The 16,524-nt window shown below is 32.3% G+C and overlaps 1 protein-coding gene across 1 annotated transcript; it reads right to left on the minus strand.

The window, feature by feature from the left end:
- Positions 1 to 4,910: 4,910 nt before the first annotated feature.
- Positions 4,911 to 15,394, minus strand: LOC128992070 (guanine nucleotide-binding protein subunit beta-2-like). The gene is made up of 8 exons (XM_054415461.1): positions 15,328 to 15,394; positions 14,199 to 14,283; positions 12,208 to 12,353; positions 11,864 to 11,997; positions 10,640 to 10,805; positions 9,379 to 9,583; positions 8,371 to 8,587; positions 4,911 to 6,020 (listed from the first exon to the last, which is right to left on the minus strand). Exons 2-8 carry the CDS (start codon positions 14,265 to 14,267, stop codon positions 5,914 to 5,916), a joined length of 1,044 nt encoding a protein of 347 aa, XP_054271436.1. The 5' UTR covers positions 14,268 to 14,283; positions 15,328 to 15,394; the 3' UTR covers positions 4,911 to 5,913.
- Between the last annotated feature and the right edge of the window lie 1,130 nt (positions 15,395 to 16,524).

Raw genomic sequence — 16,524 nt, forward strand, 5'->3', positions numbered from 1 at the left:
TAGATCAAACATTAAGCCCCTTAGAAGATTTGTCATCCTTGTTGAAAATCTGAAGGCAATTTTATTGTTGATATTATATGCCGACTGTAGAGGTTGTGTTTTTTTACAATACGTTTCTTGATTGTTATTTCAGTTATTTCAAACCTAATTTGACCAAATAAAACTATCTAATCATAAAAATAACTGGTCTCCTAGTTATCTAACCAAACCGTAAAGCACAAATCTTAAAATTACCCTAATATAATAGAAACAATATTTCGTTTACACTAGCGATCAGTGTCGACATACATGAACTAGACACGAAAAACAAGCTTCAAAATCAACGATGGGATGAGAAGTCTACTTATGTTGCATAGTCTACGGTTTTATCTATGAAAAAGTATTTTTACACCGGTATTACACAATATTACAAAATAAATATTATAAAATAGTTATCATGCATAGCATAAATAAGCAACACGAGCAACATCAAGCTTATGATAATATATTTCAGCTTACGTAATTAAAGTAAAAAAGAAGATACAAAAAGTTATTCTATTATTCAACATAAAACCATTTCATATATAGGCTACATCTATTACATATGTCGTCCAGGAGTAGAAAAAAATTGAAATACTTTTGGTTTTGCTACGTTGGCTGCACTTAACGCAACTTCTTATTGGGAGAGCACAAGTTCACATGTACAGAAACCTTATACTGACGTCATAAATATCGAATGTATATATCGATTGTACCGGGTGGTTACGGGTTTTTCTTCGGAATGTAAGTATCGGTTGCACCGAATAAGTAAAGGGGTTTTTTTTGTAACACTTTATTTGACGAATTGAATACTCTCGGTAGTTTATCCATTATAAATCAAATAGTAGAAATACAATAATATTCGTTACAGGCTGGGAATAAAATAATTACTGATACTTTGGATTGAACGTCCAAAATGTTTGCAATTGTTTTCGTATTTACCTGACTTATAAAATAAAAAAAACTTGAGTTCACAGGACGTTGAATACTAAGAATTTATTTCATAGCATCCACAATAATACAATAACTGTAATTAAAGTAGACGAATTACAGGAATTATTATCGATTCTAGAAGAGAGTGAAATAATAATTGTAACTTTGACATGTTAACGTTAATGTTTGGGAATGATTTACTAACAGATATTGCCCATCAGTGTAAGGTGACAATTTAAGAAGCCCAAGAGGACTGTTTTAGATATATTATTTTATGGAATTTACAGTCACGTAAAATAGGTCAATGGTTTAGGTTTACAGAAAAAAGTAGAGCTTTTTTCTCATTTTCCCCTTTGGTACATCTTAATAAAACACCATAAGTTTTACCCAATTATATTATTCTGGCTCCATTTAATTCACAATAACGTTATACTTACTAAGCCTTATCTTGTTATTTATAAATGAAAGTACTGGAACATAATATAAATAAAGAAACATTAAGTAGTAGTAATCCGATTAATTTGTAGGATAGTTTATTACTTTTTGATCGTACCACATTCTATATTATTCAACTCGAGCCTACGCACAGGCCACTAGTGCCCATATAGTCTCGTTTCCCATCAAATTTATTTTTACGTTAAGGAACCATTTTAATTTAATTTTATTAATTATGTTACATGAATTCAATGTAATAAATCAAATTTTTCTCATTTTAGCGAATTTCCCATATAGGGAATAAGCTATTACCGTAGTACTCACGGTAAGACCTGGACCCGGGACCGATTTTTTTTTCGTTTTGAGGTCCCCAGAGGTCAAAAACACCATCCGTTCAAATTCATATATATATATATATATATATATTTATATATATATATATATATATGTGTGTGTCCGTTAGCGCGATAACTCGAGCAAACATTATCCGATTTTGATGAAATTTGGTACAAACGTGTAAACCTACGTTTATTCGAACGAGTTCGCGAACCAGCATGATCGGACCATGGGAACGGGGGTTTATGGGGGCTTTTATGGGGTAAAAATGGGGTTTTCCCATTTTTGACCCAAAAAACATAAAATTTTGCAATTTCTTTCGAAACTATTTTGTAGAGCTTAAAAAAACAAATAATTTAGTATATTGAAGCGTTATAATGCGCCTAATGGTTACGGAGAAAATTCCAAAAAATTGTAAATTTAAAATTCCCATGTTATTCTTATGGAGAATAAGCAAACTGTTGTAGTTTGTTTGTTTATAAACATATTTTGCCCAAATTTGGAAAATGTTTTTATTTCTTACTAACTATTAACATTTTACATAAAAAACACTTTTACCCTCCCTGTTGCAGCAAACCTAAGTATGTTTTAAACTGATTCTATTTAAATAGGGAATAAATGTGATATTTTTAAGGAGACATTTTAGTGTAAATCCATTCAGGGAAATGGAAATTCGCTTAGTCTGCAGGTTTGCTGCGGCGGGGGTATTAGTTATATACCATAAGTCCTTTCACATGTAACATTACTCAATTACTTTTATTTATATATACAGTATATATATATATGTATATATTATGCTTCATATATAATTGCTTTCTTGCATTATTTGTTATTTTTGTATTTTGGTGGAAATAAACCTTGATTAGATTAGAGTGCATAAATTGATCAGTTCAATTTAAAAATGTTTTTAAAGTTTGAGTTTTGAAAATTGGAAAAAACAATTGAAATTTGAATGAATTTTATATAATAGGGTCTAAATATTTAAATTTATCAGGATAAAAATGTTCAATTGTAGATAACTGAACAAAAGCATAACAATACACTATAACGTTACCTAAACTAACTCAATTAATGCTTTTTTATACATTAACTTACAAATATTATAAAATACTAAACGTAATTTAGATTTAACTAATTAGATACTTAAAATTATTAAATCTTTTTACGATCTGGGGAAACGTCGATTATAAAATATCAACCAATGCAAGTTAAAGAATCTTAAAAAAAGAAATCTTGAATTAAAATATCGAGTGTATTAATTTATATATTTGATTTACTATTACTAGTTGCAATTAGTTATACAAAGGGTTGCATCACTAAATTCTTCAGAGTCTGATATTTTCCTCTTTATTATTTGTGATATTTTCTGAAAAGAACGAGTCTATTAACATGGTCACCGGGCACAGCAAAGTGAATAAGTGACGATGTAAAGCCGTGTCCCTTCGGCCTTCGATAATCGATTGCATAAACCATCACGATTCCGATAGCTGAAAAGTAGTCGATAGTCATGTGACGTCATTATAAGGTTTCTGTACATGTGAAGAAGTGGCCTCCTTCTTATTGCCGAGTAGCGGCTGCTAGTCCATACGATAATTTGAGGACCATTGCACGATAATTTTTTGGTCTACTCAGGATCGATCAGCTGTCCCATCCGCTATGACGTAATTCCCGCGCGTTATAAGCTATGCCACGTTTTTAAAATTATAAGCTATAGAACAAACGAGATATTATAAGCTGCAGCACATTTGAGCTATGCCATTATAAGTTATGCCACATTTTAAGAAAACCGTTATAAGCTATGCCTCATTTCTACGATTATAAGCTATGGAACAACTTAAATTTTCCATTATAAGCTATGCCACATTTTCAAGATTATAAGCTATGCAACAAATTCGCAATTATAAGCTATGACATTATAAGCTATGACATCGTACCGTCAGGCTCATTTAGTGAACTCATATGTATGAAACATATATACATCGCCTAGCTATAAGAGTTATTTGTTGTGTTTCGTGTATAGTTCAAATAAATAGTTTAGGTTTTTTTATTTTAGTTCATATTCATATTTTATTTAGGGCGTTTTTATTATTATTACCATTTGAGATGGCGACCACGACCACCTTTAACTCCAGGGGGCCCCGGTTCTTTTTTTCATTCTTTTAGCGAATTTCCCTATAGGGAAGTAGCTATTACCGTAGGTCTCATGGTAAGACTTAGGCCCGGGACCAATTTACTTTTTCATGTTGATGTCCCCAGAGGCCAAAAACACCACTCGTTCAAATTTGTATATATGTATAATATATATATATATACAATATACATATATATATATACATATACATACATATATATATGTGTGTGTCTGTGAACACGATAACTTGAGTAATTTTCATCCGATTTTGATGAAATTTGGTTTGAAGGTGTAAGGCGGGATAAACTTGAATGAGTTCGCGATTCAGAATGATCGGACCATGGGAACAGGGTTTTATGGGGTAAAAATTGGGTTTTCTCACTTTTGACCCTCAAAACACAAAATTTCCCAATTTTTCTCTAAACCTTCTTAAAGAGCTTAAAAAAAAACCAATTCAGTATATCAAAGTGTTTTTGTACAGTTATTGGTTAAGGAGAAAACTAAAAAAATGGTAAATTTAAAATTCCCATGTTATTCTTATGGAGAATATTGTAAAATGTTGTAGTTTGCTTGTTTATGGATATCTTTTGATCAAACTTGGCAAATATATTCATTTTATACTAAGCAATAATTATTTTACTTAAAACACACACTTTATTAGTTTCCTTGTAGCAGCAAACCTAGGTACTCGTTAAAGCTAATGTTATTTAAATAGATCAATTGAAAATCAATTCAGCCAAATGGAAATTCGCTTAGGCGTCAGGTTTGCTGCGGCGGGGGTATTTTAGTAAAAAATTGGCGACAGCTGATCCATATAGATGGGATGTCTTCTTCTGTATCCAATAGTCAATGTACTTAAAAACATTTAATACAACTAAACAAAAAAGTAAATTGGTCCCACCCGGTTCTAGGTCTTACCATGAGACCTACAAGGTAATAGCTTATCCATCCCTGTATGGGTTATTCCCTAAAAACCTATTACATAATAATATGCTACACAATGACACTATAAATAGATTGGATAGTTTAAACAGGTAATAATTTTTTTCATTTTATTTATTTCAATATTCATTTACATCTTTAACATTCTTAATACAAACTAATGAAAATCTCTTAAAACCTACAATCATGATACAGATTAAAATACATGATACTGTATTTTTTGAGAGTGTATTTTTCAGTCAGTGTGTCACACAAAACACAATCTCTGTTCAACCAATCATTCTTAGGGTTGGTTGTCTTGAAGGAGTGGAAATGGTTCAGGAAAAGTGGGTAGGGTATGGAAATAATAATCCCAGGTATTTCGATGATTCAGTTGTTAAAATATTTTGGGTTTTCTCACTTACTCGGCTCAGTTACTCAGCCCTCTTATTCCTATTTGTATGATTGACTTCTCTCTCTACAAACAAATTAGTAAAATATATCTTGTAAATGTACAATTTTCTATAATAATAATCTAAGAGAATCAATGATTTATGGCAATAATAAAATATTATATCAATTTGGTTGGAGAGTACCATAATTACAATAACAAATAAATACTACAGCATGTTAAATATACAGTTTCTGGAATGTAAGAAAAAGAAGGATAACATGTCTTAAGACAAATTGAAGATATATTAATTATCGATAGTTTAGAGCTTAAATTCTGCTCATTCCCTGATGACCCATATTGTGAATTCTGTTTTAACTTATACATTATATGGCCCATATTTGTTTGGACATATCCCTGCATCGTGATGGAAAATAAAAAGCTTTTAGACTTATTCCACCACCAGGACCAGCTGATTAATAATGCACATGTGTTAATGTCGTACAGCAGCTGTTTATGTGCCGTAAACAGCAAATAAAAAGATCACAAAACGTACAGTAGTTCTCATTAATTTGAAGTTTTTAGCCTTAAATATAGTGACTTACAAAAGGTAGCCAATAACTTCAATATTTTCAGTAGGCCTATGCTGTTTACGTTTTCGAGCTTTCCTTATCACATAACTCAACAAATTATCATAAACATGGTTTTTAAGTTTTGAAATCATATCAACAATTAATTTATCAAATTTTTATCCCCAAACTCTGACATGCTGATCCCAGGAACAAGTTGTGACGGCCATTCCGTTGGCCGACACGGACAGCGAAGTGATTCTGTTCTCATGACCGGCTAGGCAACCTAAAAAAAATATATTATTTTAATTGATGAAGATTAACTTGTATTATCTCAACACAACTCTTTATTTGCCTTTTCACATTTGACGAGGACAATTTCCAATATTTCAATCAGGGGAGCCTTTTTATCGTCTTTAACCATAAGACCAAAGCTACCTTAGTAAACCAATATTTATTCACAAACATGTTAGCTGCCTTTAGCAGAGTTAAACCTCTGGAGTCATTCAAATTATTTATTGAAAATAACACCAACAAAAGCCAACAAATACAAACAACAAACTGTTTTTTTACGCAAAAGATATGTTGTAGTGGGATATCTATCCTGACACATAGATAATTTGATTCTGGGTGAAAGTGTTATGCATCTTTAATGCTTGGACGACCAACAACTTATGCCCACTCTTACCTTTTCCAACTTTCCAAAAAAAGTATCTTCTATTCCTCTTTGTAATATTACTTGTAAACTATTGGAAAAAAATACACTTGCAAACACAAATTTTCATCTACATGCCATAGACACTGAGAAAAGTTATAGAATTAAGATTAAAGTGATCAAATATAGTCCACTCGTAAAATGGTCTGACAGCCCTAGTGGAAGACATCAATAGAAATCAATAGAAAAAATCTATTGATATCACTAAATGCTTAGTGATATCAATAGATGTTCATGGATATCATTACAAGTAAATACAAACAAATAGACATCACTGAAAACTTAGTCAATACATATCACTAGACATCTATAAACATAAAATATATCAATATAGATCATTTGAGCAAACAAATCGTTCATTGATATCAATAGAGAATATTTTTTAAATATGTTAGATGTAAATATAAATCAATAGACATCAATACGGATAAATAAAATGCAAAATATTTCTAAAATGTATCACATATGAACATCATGGATTATACAAAATACCAATGTAAACTTTGTGAAATAAACAGTAATAAAAATGTTATTTTTTGAAAAAAGGAAAAACTTTAGTTCTAGGTCATAGGCGTTAGCTGAGGTACCTAAAACTCAATATAGGTAATTTAAAAATATATAATTTTAAAATTGTTGTAAAACAGTTACAACTTGTATTAAAACTTATTTTTTAACTGCCAAAAACTGATTGCTAAACATTAAAATTGTTGTAAAACAGTTACAACTTGTATTAAAACTTATTTTTTAAACTGCCAAAAACTGATTGCTAAACATTAAAATTGTTGTAAAACAGTTTACAACTTGTATTAAAACTGATTTTCTTAAACTTCAAAAAAGTGGTTGTAAAACAATTTTAAAATTGTTGTAAAACAGTTACAGCTCGTATTGAAACTTATTTTTTTCAACTCCAAAAAACTTATTGTTAAACAATTTTAAAATTGTTTCAATCTTATATCAAAATTGTTGTAATATGAAGTTTAAATCAAAATGTTTTAAAATTGTTATACAACAATAATTATTGTAATACAGCTTTCGACAACTTTAAACAATTTTTTTGCTTATTGGGTTATCGTTAGGGATAAAAATCCCTCACAAATTCATTATTGAATTCCTTATTTCTAGAAATCAAAAAAAATAAATTGTATTGACACTATTCATATCACCCAAGTAGCAAGAAAACAGTTTGAACTGGTAATAAAACAGTTTTGAAACATGTTAAAGCATATAGGTACATGCTTGAAATGACACAAATGCCATTGAAAATCTTTTTCAAGTTAAATTATGAGGCCTACCACAGCTTCTCGCATTCAAAATGGCTATCATTACTCATTCCAACATGAAGCGTCCGTGGTGTAATGGCTAAGACAACTGGCTTCCATGCTGGAGTCACCGGTTCAAATCTCGGGAACCCACTGAACTTTTTGCCAAGAATTTTTTTAGTTTTTAATTTTTATTTTATTTTTAGTGCATAGTTGATATTATTTAATGTTTTGAAACAAATTAAAAATGGTTTTTTAACAAGCTACAAATTATTTTCAAATAAGCTAATGACTCGGATCCTATTTACTTGTATTGATATGTATAGATGTGTATTGATGTGTATTGGCCCAAATACACATACGTATCAATACGTATCAATATACAATATTTGTATTGATATATAATGATCTCTTCCACTAGGGAGAGAGATTGGAGATTTTCACTACACTAACACACCATGTATTTAAAGGAGAAGACAAGTGGATTTTATGATGAATGATCTTGAATATATAGGATGACAGCTTTACTGACTAAGATCGCATGTGCAGCTGCACAATGGAAATTTGACATCAATCAATTCTCATCACTCCAAGTTCAACGATGTTTCATTTGGATAAATGCTATTTTATGCTAATTTTGATTTGATCGTTACATTACCCACCGTTGTGTTGGTTTTTCATGGAGTCCCAGATGTGTACTGAATGATCATCGCTGCCGCACAATATGAAGCGACCGCTAGACGACAGACCACAACAGGTGAAGCCTGAAGTCTTGTTAGGAGGTTCGTACAACGCTATTTGCTGGTCAGAGCGGATGTCATACATTCGAGCTGTCTTGTCCTCCGAGCCTGTTGCGAAGGCAAATCCGTTCGGGTGGTACTACCGACAGAAACAGACAATGTTTGACTTATTTTTCAGTATCAAACTATATTGATTTTTATAACAGTATTTTTACCAGGAGCTATCATTCACTGATTCCTACCTAGTTCACCCACACCCACTGGTCAATTTAGTCATAGCTCAACATGAGGCCGTAAAATAATACAACGTCCGTTGGTCCACATAGATGACCCTAATTACGGGTGGCGTCATAATGTAATCCAGCTACTATAGGAAGTTACGAATTGTGGATATTTACAGGCATGCACTGTGGATGCGATACTCCCTGGTGTGGATTAAAGTCTGCACGAGTGAGTAATACGACTATCCACAGTACTATCCTTAAAAATTTGACCAATTCGTATACCAAGGCAAAAATGTGGTTCGGATTCCAGTATAAGCTGTAGGTCCCTTAATTGCCATTAACTGTATGGGCTATTAATTAAAAGAGCTGTGTCTAAGGAATAAGTCGGCCTTAGTCACTAACAAGACTACAAGATCGCGCCACTCATCCTACACTCATCTCCATTCATACTTGGCTTAAAATACCTACTTTGTACGATCGCCATTTCATTGAAAAAGTATTAAAGTATTTATAAAGAGTTTAACAGTGAATTTTACCTCAAATATATGACAACAGCTTCACGGTGGCAAACAGTTTGGATGTTAACATTCCACTCAACACATGTCATCTCAATATTTTAATGATTTCACTACAGAAAAGTGTATCTATTATTCTGAATTACACTTTAGCCACTTCCAATGTACATGAATGAACAAAGTCTACTCACACAGACAGAGTTTACGTCGGCCTGATGTCCGAAGAAGACTTGCTTGCAGGTGTTGTCTCGTAAGTCCCACAGTTTGCAAGTCTTGTCTACGGATCCAGTGACGTAAGTGTTCTTGTCTGGAGACAGACTCATAGAGACAACATCTCCTGCGTGTGCCTTATCAAACTCAACTGTCTTCACTCCCTTCTCCAGGTCCCAGATGCAACTGTAATATTGAGTTTAAACAAATAAGTATAAAAATTATTAATCTGTTACTTTGAACAAACTATAAGGTTTAGCTATACCTCAGTAGACATCAAACCTATAATACCCCTGCAGCAGCAATCCTGTTGACTAAGTGAATTTCCATTTAGTAATTGCAATTTAATAGATTTAAAATAAAATATTTCCTCCCTTAAACATGTCAAATTTAACATATAGTGCTTTAAATTACCTTTGTTCTGTCCAAAACGATTCTGTAGTTCGTAGTGACTGCAGCTGTTTCGTGCTGCAGGAGCACATCTTCAGGTCGGGAGAATGTCAAGCAGTCATTAGATATTCCTGATGATGGAGTTCGTCAAAAGTTTATAGTACTGTAGTAAATAAATAACGTAGACACGGCATAAAAACACAAAAACACGAAACTGAACAATTAACACTGGTAGACCAGTTGGTAACAAAACACGTGATACGGCACCGGTTGAGGGCAAGTCGCGACTCAGTAGACTCAGTAGTTTTGGACAGAACAAGGTAATTTAAACCACTATACGTTAATTCAGACGATCCAGAGGCCACACCATCATGATGTCAAATTTATTTTCCATTTAAATAACCTTAGGTTTTTAACAAATATTTGGGTCTGGGCTACAAGGAATGATTGAACTAAGTGTTTTTTGTTCTTGTAAAACCTTATAGTAGTATGGTATAAAATTAATAAATTTGCCAAATTCGATCAAATAACATCCATAAACAAGGAAACTGCAACAATTTACTTTTTCTCCACAGAACATGGGATGTTTAAATGTAGGTACAGTTTTTGGAATTTTCTTTGTAACATAATAATTGAAAATTTAATTGTAATTTGTAATATTGTACAACATCACTTTAACAAAATTATTTGTTTCATAAGTATTTGCTCTACAAGATGGCTGTAATGAAATTTCGGCATTTAAAATAGGCTTCTATACATTAACCTTTAATATAAACCAATATATAGCATAAGGAGCTTTACTCAAAAAGTATCATGACAGTTATGGGTCCACTTAAGAAATGTAACTGTTACATTTTCATATCACCAGATCCTGTGATGATTGTTCTGTCATCAATGAACCGGCAAGACGAAAGGAAGCCCTCATATCCGAGCAGTTCTCGCACAAGTTTGGGAGCCCCGGTTGAATCCCTGTTGTTGACATCGTAAACTGTGCACATGTTGTCCATACCTCCACAAGCTGTAAACAACAATGAATAATTGAATTATTGTTTTGTTGACACACAATGTAATCCTTAATTAAGTCTTCGGGCTTTGCCCCACAGGCCATCAAAATCCCAATGTATTTCTTATGAAGAAAAGATTTTGTTTGCTTAAACAGACGAATAATTTGTATTAATTACAGCTGTTCATATTAAACACATGATACACACAAGAATGTTCGTTTTCAGTTTCGATAGAAGGAGTGGAGTGAGCGTTCGTTTTCAGAGTGAGTTCGTTTACTTTGTTTCCAGCTTTGATAATTGGAGTTGAGTGATTGATTACATTATCTTTGAGTTGACTCTTTTAAGTCAACAGAAATTGTGACTGTTATTAGTTAAAAAAAGAAACGCCTTTAATATTTTGCAATATTGCTCGAATTCGAGCAACAGGTGCACTAGTATCAAATAATACTTGATATTAAATAAAGCACTTTTCTTATCACCAGTCCTAATAATGACCTTAACAAAAATACATTATATGCTTTATTTGCTTCTTAAGAATGCAATTGCACTGACAAACAATACAATCTTGCTCCACGACATAGACACTCCCATTCCCAGGTTGAAGTTAAAGTCAGTGGCGGTTCCAGGTGGGGGGGGGGGGTATATTGACTAACTTTAGTAACTTTAACTCCCTAGGTAACTTTTTCTCAGGTATAGGGTTATGACAACATTTCTACTCCCCTGGACTTTTCTTTTTTAGGACCCCCGGACCCACTCCTAGTGTGTCTCATCCCTGTTGCACCCCCCCCCCCCTTTGATAAGGTCCTAGAACCGCCACTGATTAAAGTTGAATCCAGTTTCAGAATAACTTAATCAATCAAGCCTCCAAGGTGTGCTGATGTAAAATACCATTCTCTTCCTTTGACAACTTTTACCGTCCAAATATAAAGGAGAACTAAAAGTGTATTTTATAAATCATAATTAACTGTATCATAGTACCTATGAAAAACTGGAATAGAAAATATAACTCAAATGATAGCACATAGTTTTTAGAGGATTTGGTAGGTATGGAATTTGTTGTTTGAACACTAACCAACAAAGTTTCCGCTCTCTGCAAACGCAACACTCATCACCCAGGAAGATCGAAGAGGGATTACTTGGACTTTGTTGCCGGTCCAGGTATCCCAAATGATCAGCTTGCCATCCAGGGATCCTGTCACTGCATGCCTGGAATATCAGCTCACATAAATGCTTTTGTCTAGAATTTGTGTTTATGGTTTTAAGCAAATCAAGAGTGAAATTGCGATTCTTATTGCAACCGCAACTATAAATTAATTAGGTACTAAGTTCACTTGTGAACACATTTGACACAAAACACTCAAAGTAAATTGCTTTCTATTTCTATCATTACTAGAGATTATCCAACTTGTAAGATACCTGCTATCTCCGCTGTAGTGTACTGAGTTGACTTTGTTGATGTGTCCCTTCAACATCTTCTTGGTGGTGAGTCGCACCTTGGGCGGGTCAGCCATATCCCCACAGATGTCTTCAAGCTTCTTGTCCGCCACTTTAGCTTGTTCTTCCTGCCAAAGATCAGGGTTTTAGTTCAACTTTATCAGTTCTAGCTAAGCTTCAGAGAAAATGAGAAACTCTCTTGTCCCTTGCTCCTCTTCCCCGTAGTCTTGAAGACCAGTGAATCCTGAAATTTGCTTGTGTGTGTGTTTGTGTGGACATGAAAGATTTCAGTTGAAATTGAGAAAGAGAATAAATGTATAAATAGTAGAAACTAAAAGTATGATTTAACTGAGTCCGCTGTCGGATTGTATTTTATCTATTTTGTAGATTTGAACTGAACTTGGGGCTTACTAGAACAAATACAATTTATGAAATTCTACTGTGTATTGGTCTAAGAGGTATGTGTGTAAAATAGTGAAGTATTCAAGTGGGTGTTCATATCTAAAAATGTATTACAAAGACACATTAGCAATTAGATCTATTTTAACTTAGAGACATTCATAAAAAAATTAATATGTTTGTGGACATATGTAGACAAGTAGGGCCTACTATTGGGTATAACATTATGTATTCATATATTGGGAAAATGTGCTAGCAAAATATTTTTATTCACTGTAGTTGATCAATATAAGTTGCAAGGTATATGTTTACATCATTATCTGAAAATTGCATCATGCTTAAGATATATTTACATACTGTATTGTGTTTATAAGAGGAAATTTAATAGCTAGAACAGTGGCTGCCATCAGTAATGAAGCCAAGATAGTAGTTGTATAGGGCTTCCCTCCCTCACTACCCTGCCAACACTTAGCATGACTGTTTTGTGTTCTGCCTCTCTATAGTCTGAGGTTCTAACTTTGACTACCTATACATGCACTTCTGTAAATTATAAATGTCGTTCTCGTGTTAAAATTATTACTGCTGGAGTTTTAATAAGATTCCACTCACAGAATGTGCTGATATAAAATACTATGTTTTTATCATCGACGTCTATTATGACTAACTAATAAAAGTCAATTTATTGTAAGCCATGTCATATCATTTCATTTTTTCAAACAATGGTATACTTTTTGTATGTATTGTTATAGTATAAAATAAACATTATCACTGTTAAACGGTTTGCTCTTTAATACAAGGATGGGGTGCATTCCTGAAGCTTGGTATTATTAACAAATATTATTATTAACAAATTTGGTTTTACATTTATTTATATAAAAAACTATATTTGAAATAAATTGGTTGAAATAAATTTGATTTATTTTCGAATTCTTACTTCAATTTAAGATGTATTTCACCAGTTATAATTATTTAATCCTATATATTTTAGTCTAAGAACCTTCAGTGAAATAACTGGCTTTCATTTAAGCTATATATTAATTATTCAAATCGGACGAGTTTCAAGCAAACGCAAGGTAAACTATCAACATAAAAATACTTTTATAAGGTTTTTCTATGATGAAAAATCAATAACTCCAGTATTGTTTGTGTTTTATTATATGTTTTAGACTAAAAATAATCAGTAAATCATAGGCTTTAATTTGAGCTATTGATCGTTTTAATCAGTTAAGTTCGAGTACTTGTATTATTCAATCAAAAATCATAAATTTGATTATTTCTCGGATATTATATTTATTTTTACGCTGTGGAGCTACATGGGTCCTCATCTAGTGTATATTAAAATATTCATTTAAAATAACTCCCACTTATGTTGGAAACCGGAAACTGACTAAACCCAGCTAAAATCCTAAAACTTATCACATGTTTGTTTTTTATCAGAGGTATTTTTTCTACTTGTGTTTTAGTGAGGTCAACAGTTTACTATCTAATAAGATAGTCACATCTTGATGCATTCTATTGTATACAATACGTTTAATGTCTTGTTCTGTACAAGTTCTATTGTATTATTTACTTACTTTCATTTTTTTGATCAAATCATCCAATTCCTTTTTCAGCTGTGTGGTTTCCGGATCGTCTTTCGGCATTTTTGTTATTCTAAATCTGAAAAATTAAAATGAGTTTTGAAGTTATTTAAATAGAATAACTCTAAAGAAATTAATTACCAGAATTAAAGCCTATATAAGTTTATTATTTTGATAAAAAAATTACATCCCAACAAAAGTAATTCTCTCCTTGTAGTTAAAAAAATAACAAAGAGAGCAATCAGCCTATTAGCCGAAGAATGGGGGGCTTTGGTCCTAGAGATTCTGGGTTCAAATATTGCCAATCACCAATATGGATCTATATGGAAATACTGCAACAATAAATCTAGCCTGAAGTATATGTAAGAACTTCTAATTTCTAATAGACCATACCTAGCAATAGAAAAGAAAATAACCGGTGTAATCACTCATGCTTTACTGAGATACTTAATTAGCTTCTGAATTGTTTAGAAGAATCTATTGTAATGAATCAACTGGTTAGTCTTATTGATTTTAGTCGGTTTTTCATTCTTATAAAATATATTTTTTACATAAAAAAATTTACAATTTTGATTTGGATGACGAAATAGTTTTAAGCCATAATTCTAAAACTTGATCAAAACTAGATGTATCTATTTTTTTATTGTTTTAAATTTAAAAAAAAAATTACTTGTATAAGCGGAAAGCATCATACTGTATCTGACAAATATTTAATTCACGTGCATGGAGATTTTTGCTCAAAACAAATTTGACAAGCAAAGTGGCCAATGGTTATAAATGAAAAATATTACAGATGATAAAGAAAGAGAATGAAGAAAGAAAGGAGAAAACCTTTCACACACTTAGCTTCTTAAAAATAATAATAATTTTTTTCCAAAAAAGAATCCCCATACGCTTTCCCCAAAAAAGACACATCCGTCAGTTCAGTTTAATTGTTCAGTTTGCTGCGGGTATTATTGTATTTAATACTGTACTTTTACCTATCTAAGTTGTAATCAGAATATAATAATTCAATTTTTTAGTTTGTAAGATAAATTAACCAATTTTTAAACAGAAAAAATATATAATATAAAAGTGTTGATAAAATAAGAAAGTAACTAAAAACATCAATAAATAAACATACCTGGGCTAGAAGTGTGTAAGAAGAACTGTATGCCACAAGGGCTGGTAGCGTGCTTGTGCTAATCAGCTTACACCAGGGGCTTATTTGATTAACTTTATACTTTAACTGGCTTACACTCTGCCATGCCAGACCCTTCCACAAGCTAACAGGTCTTCCTGTATAGTGGTTGCATCAACACACTATTGTATAGTGCACTCATCCACACTTTGAACAGCAAGAATGAATTAATGTTCAAATACATTTCTTGATAAAAAAAAACATGCCTTATAAATTTCTTTATGCAAGTTATAAAATTGGAAATAACGAATGATGAATCTGATATGATTCTAAAATTAGTCAGAGTTATTATATAGGTATGTTCTTATAACATAACAAATTGTAATAGAAAAAGATTTTGGGGGTTGTCTATGTGTAACTAATATGAGTGTAACAAACTATCAAGCTAATTTCAGTCCCTTCATACATTGTTGTTTCGTAAAACTAAGCCCCTAACTAAAATTAAATAAATTGCCAACTAACTGCCAATTTATTAAGATACGCTACACTGCATCTGCATGGGCCTATTTGATCCCAAATGTGAGTAAAGGCATGTAAAGGGTAGGTGTACAATATGAAAGAGATACCTTTGTGTCGCTTTGTTGTTTCTGACTATAAGAAAATATGTTTATTTAGCCACGATAATTTATTAAAACTCAATGAGCAGTCGTTACTTCTTCAACGCACCTAATGTTTGGCGACTACGGTACTTGGCCAAGTTTTTGTACAAATGTCGTTTTTTGTATGTATGTTTTGTCTGTCCTGTCTCAGAAGAGTTGTTAATGCTGACGACCTCATTCATTGATGAGAAAACTGTTTTAACCCGAATATGTGCTCTTAGCAGCACTAAACAGCTGTATAGTTAGTACAATATAAGGATCAAATTGACACAACAATTAATTAAACTAAACCTTTTAATCTCCTGCAATATCTTGATCCAGAGGTCAATCATGAAAATGCTTTCAATATTTTCATAGCCCAGCAACCAATTAAGCTTTCGTGTTCTTAAAAAAATACACAAATTACTATTAGCTGCATCCAAACAAATCAGCTGTTACAACCCTACTTGCGATATTGCCACTTCGAAGGCCGCGGCCTGGAGTTAAAAAGGTGGCTGTGCCTCAGGTGTCTCCCCCCAATTTTTTTCTCTGGATCTACCAT

This window comes from Macrosteles quadrilineatus, unplaced genomic scaffold (assembly GCF_028750875.1).
Source record: "Macrosteles quadrilineatus isolate MER2022 unplaced genomic scaffold, UCM_ALF_1.0 Scaffold_4__1_contigs__length_99947679, whole genome shotgun sequence".
Taxonomy (NCBI): domain Eukaryota; kingdom Metazoa; phylum Arthropoda; class Insecta; order Hemiptera; family Cicadellidae; genus Macrosteles; species Macrosteles quadrilineatus.

What these genes read in the sequence shown, in the direction of transcription:
- LOC128992070 (XM_054415461.1), bottom strand. Translation starts at nt 14,267, where the DNA reads ATGCCGAAAGACGATCCGGAAACCACACAGCTGAAAAAGGAATTGGAT. An exon ending in GGATCTGGTGATATGAAAAT is followed by an intron (nt 9,584 to 10,639) that starts GTAACAGTTACA and finishes TCAATATTACAG; the next exon opens with TTGCATCTGGGACCTGGAGA. An exon ending in CATGAAAAACCAACACAACG is followed by an intron (nt 6,021 to 8,370) that starts GTGGGTAATGTA and finishes TATTTTTTTTAG; the next exon opens with GTTGCCTAGCCGGTCATGAG.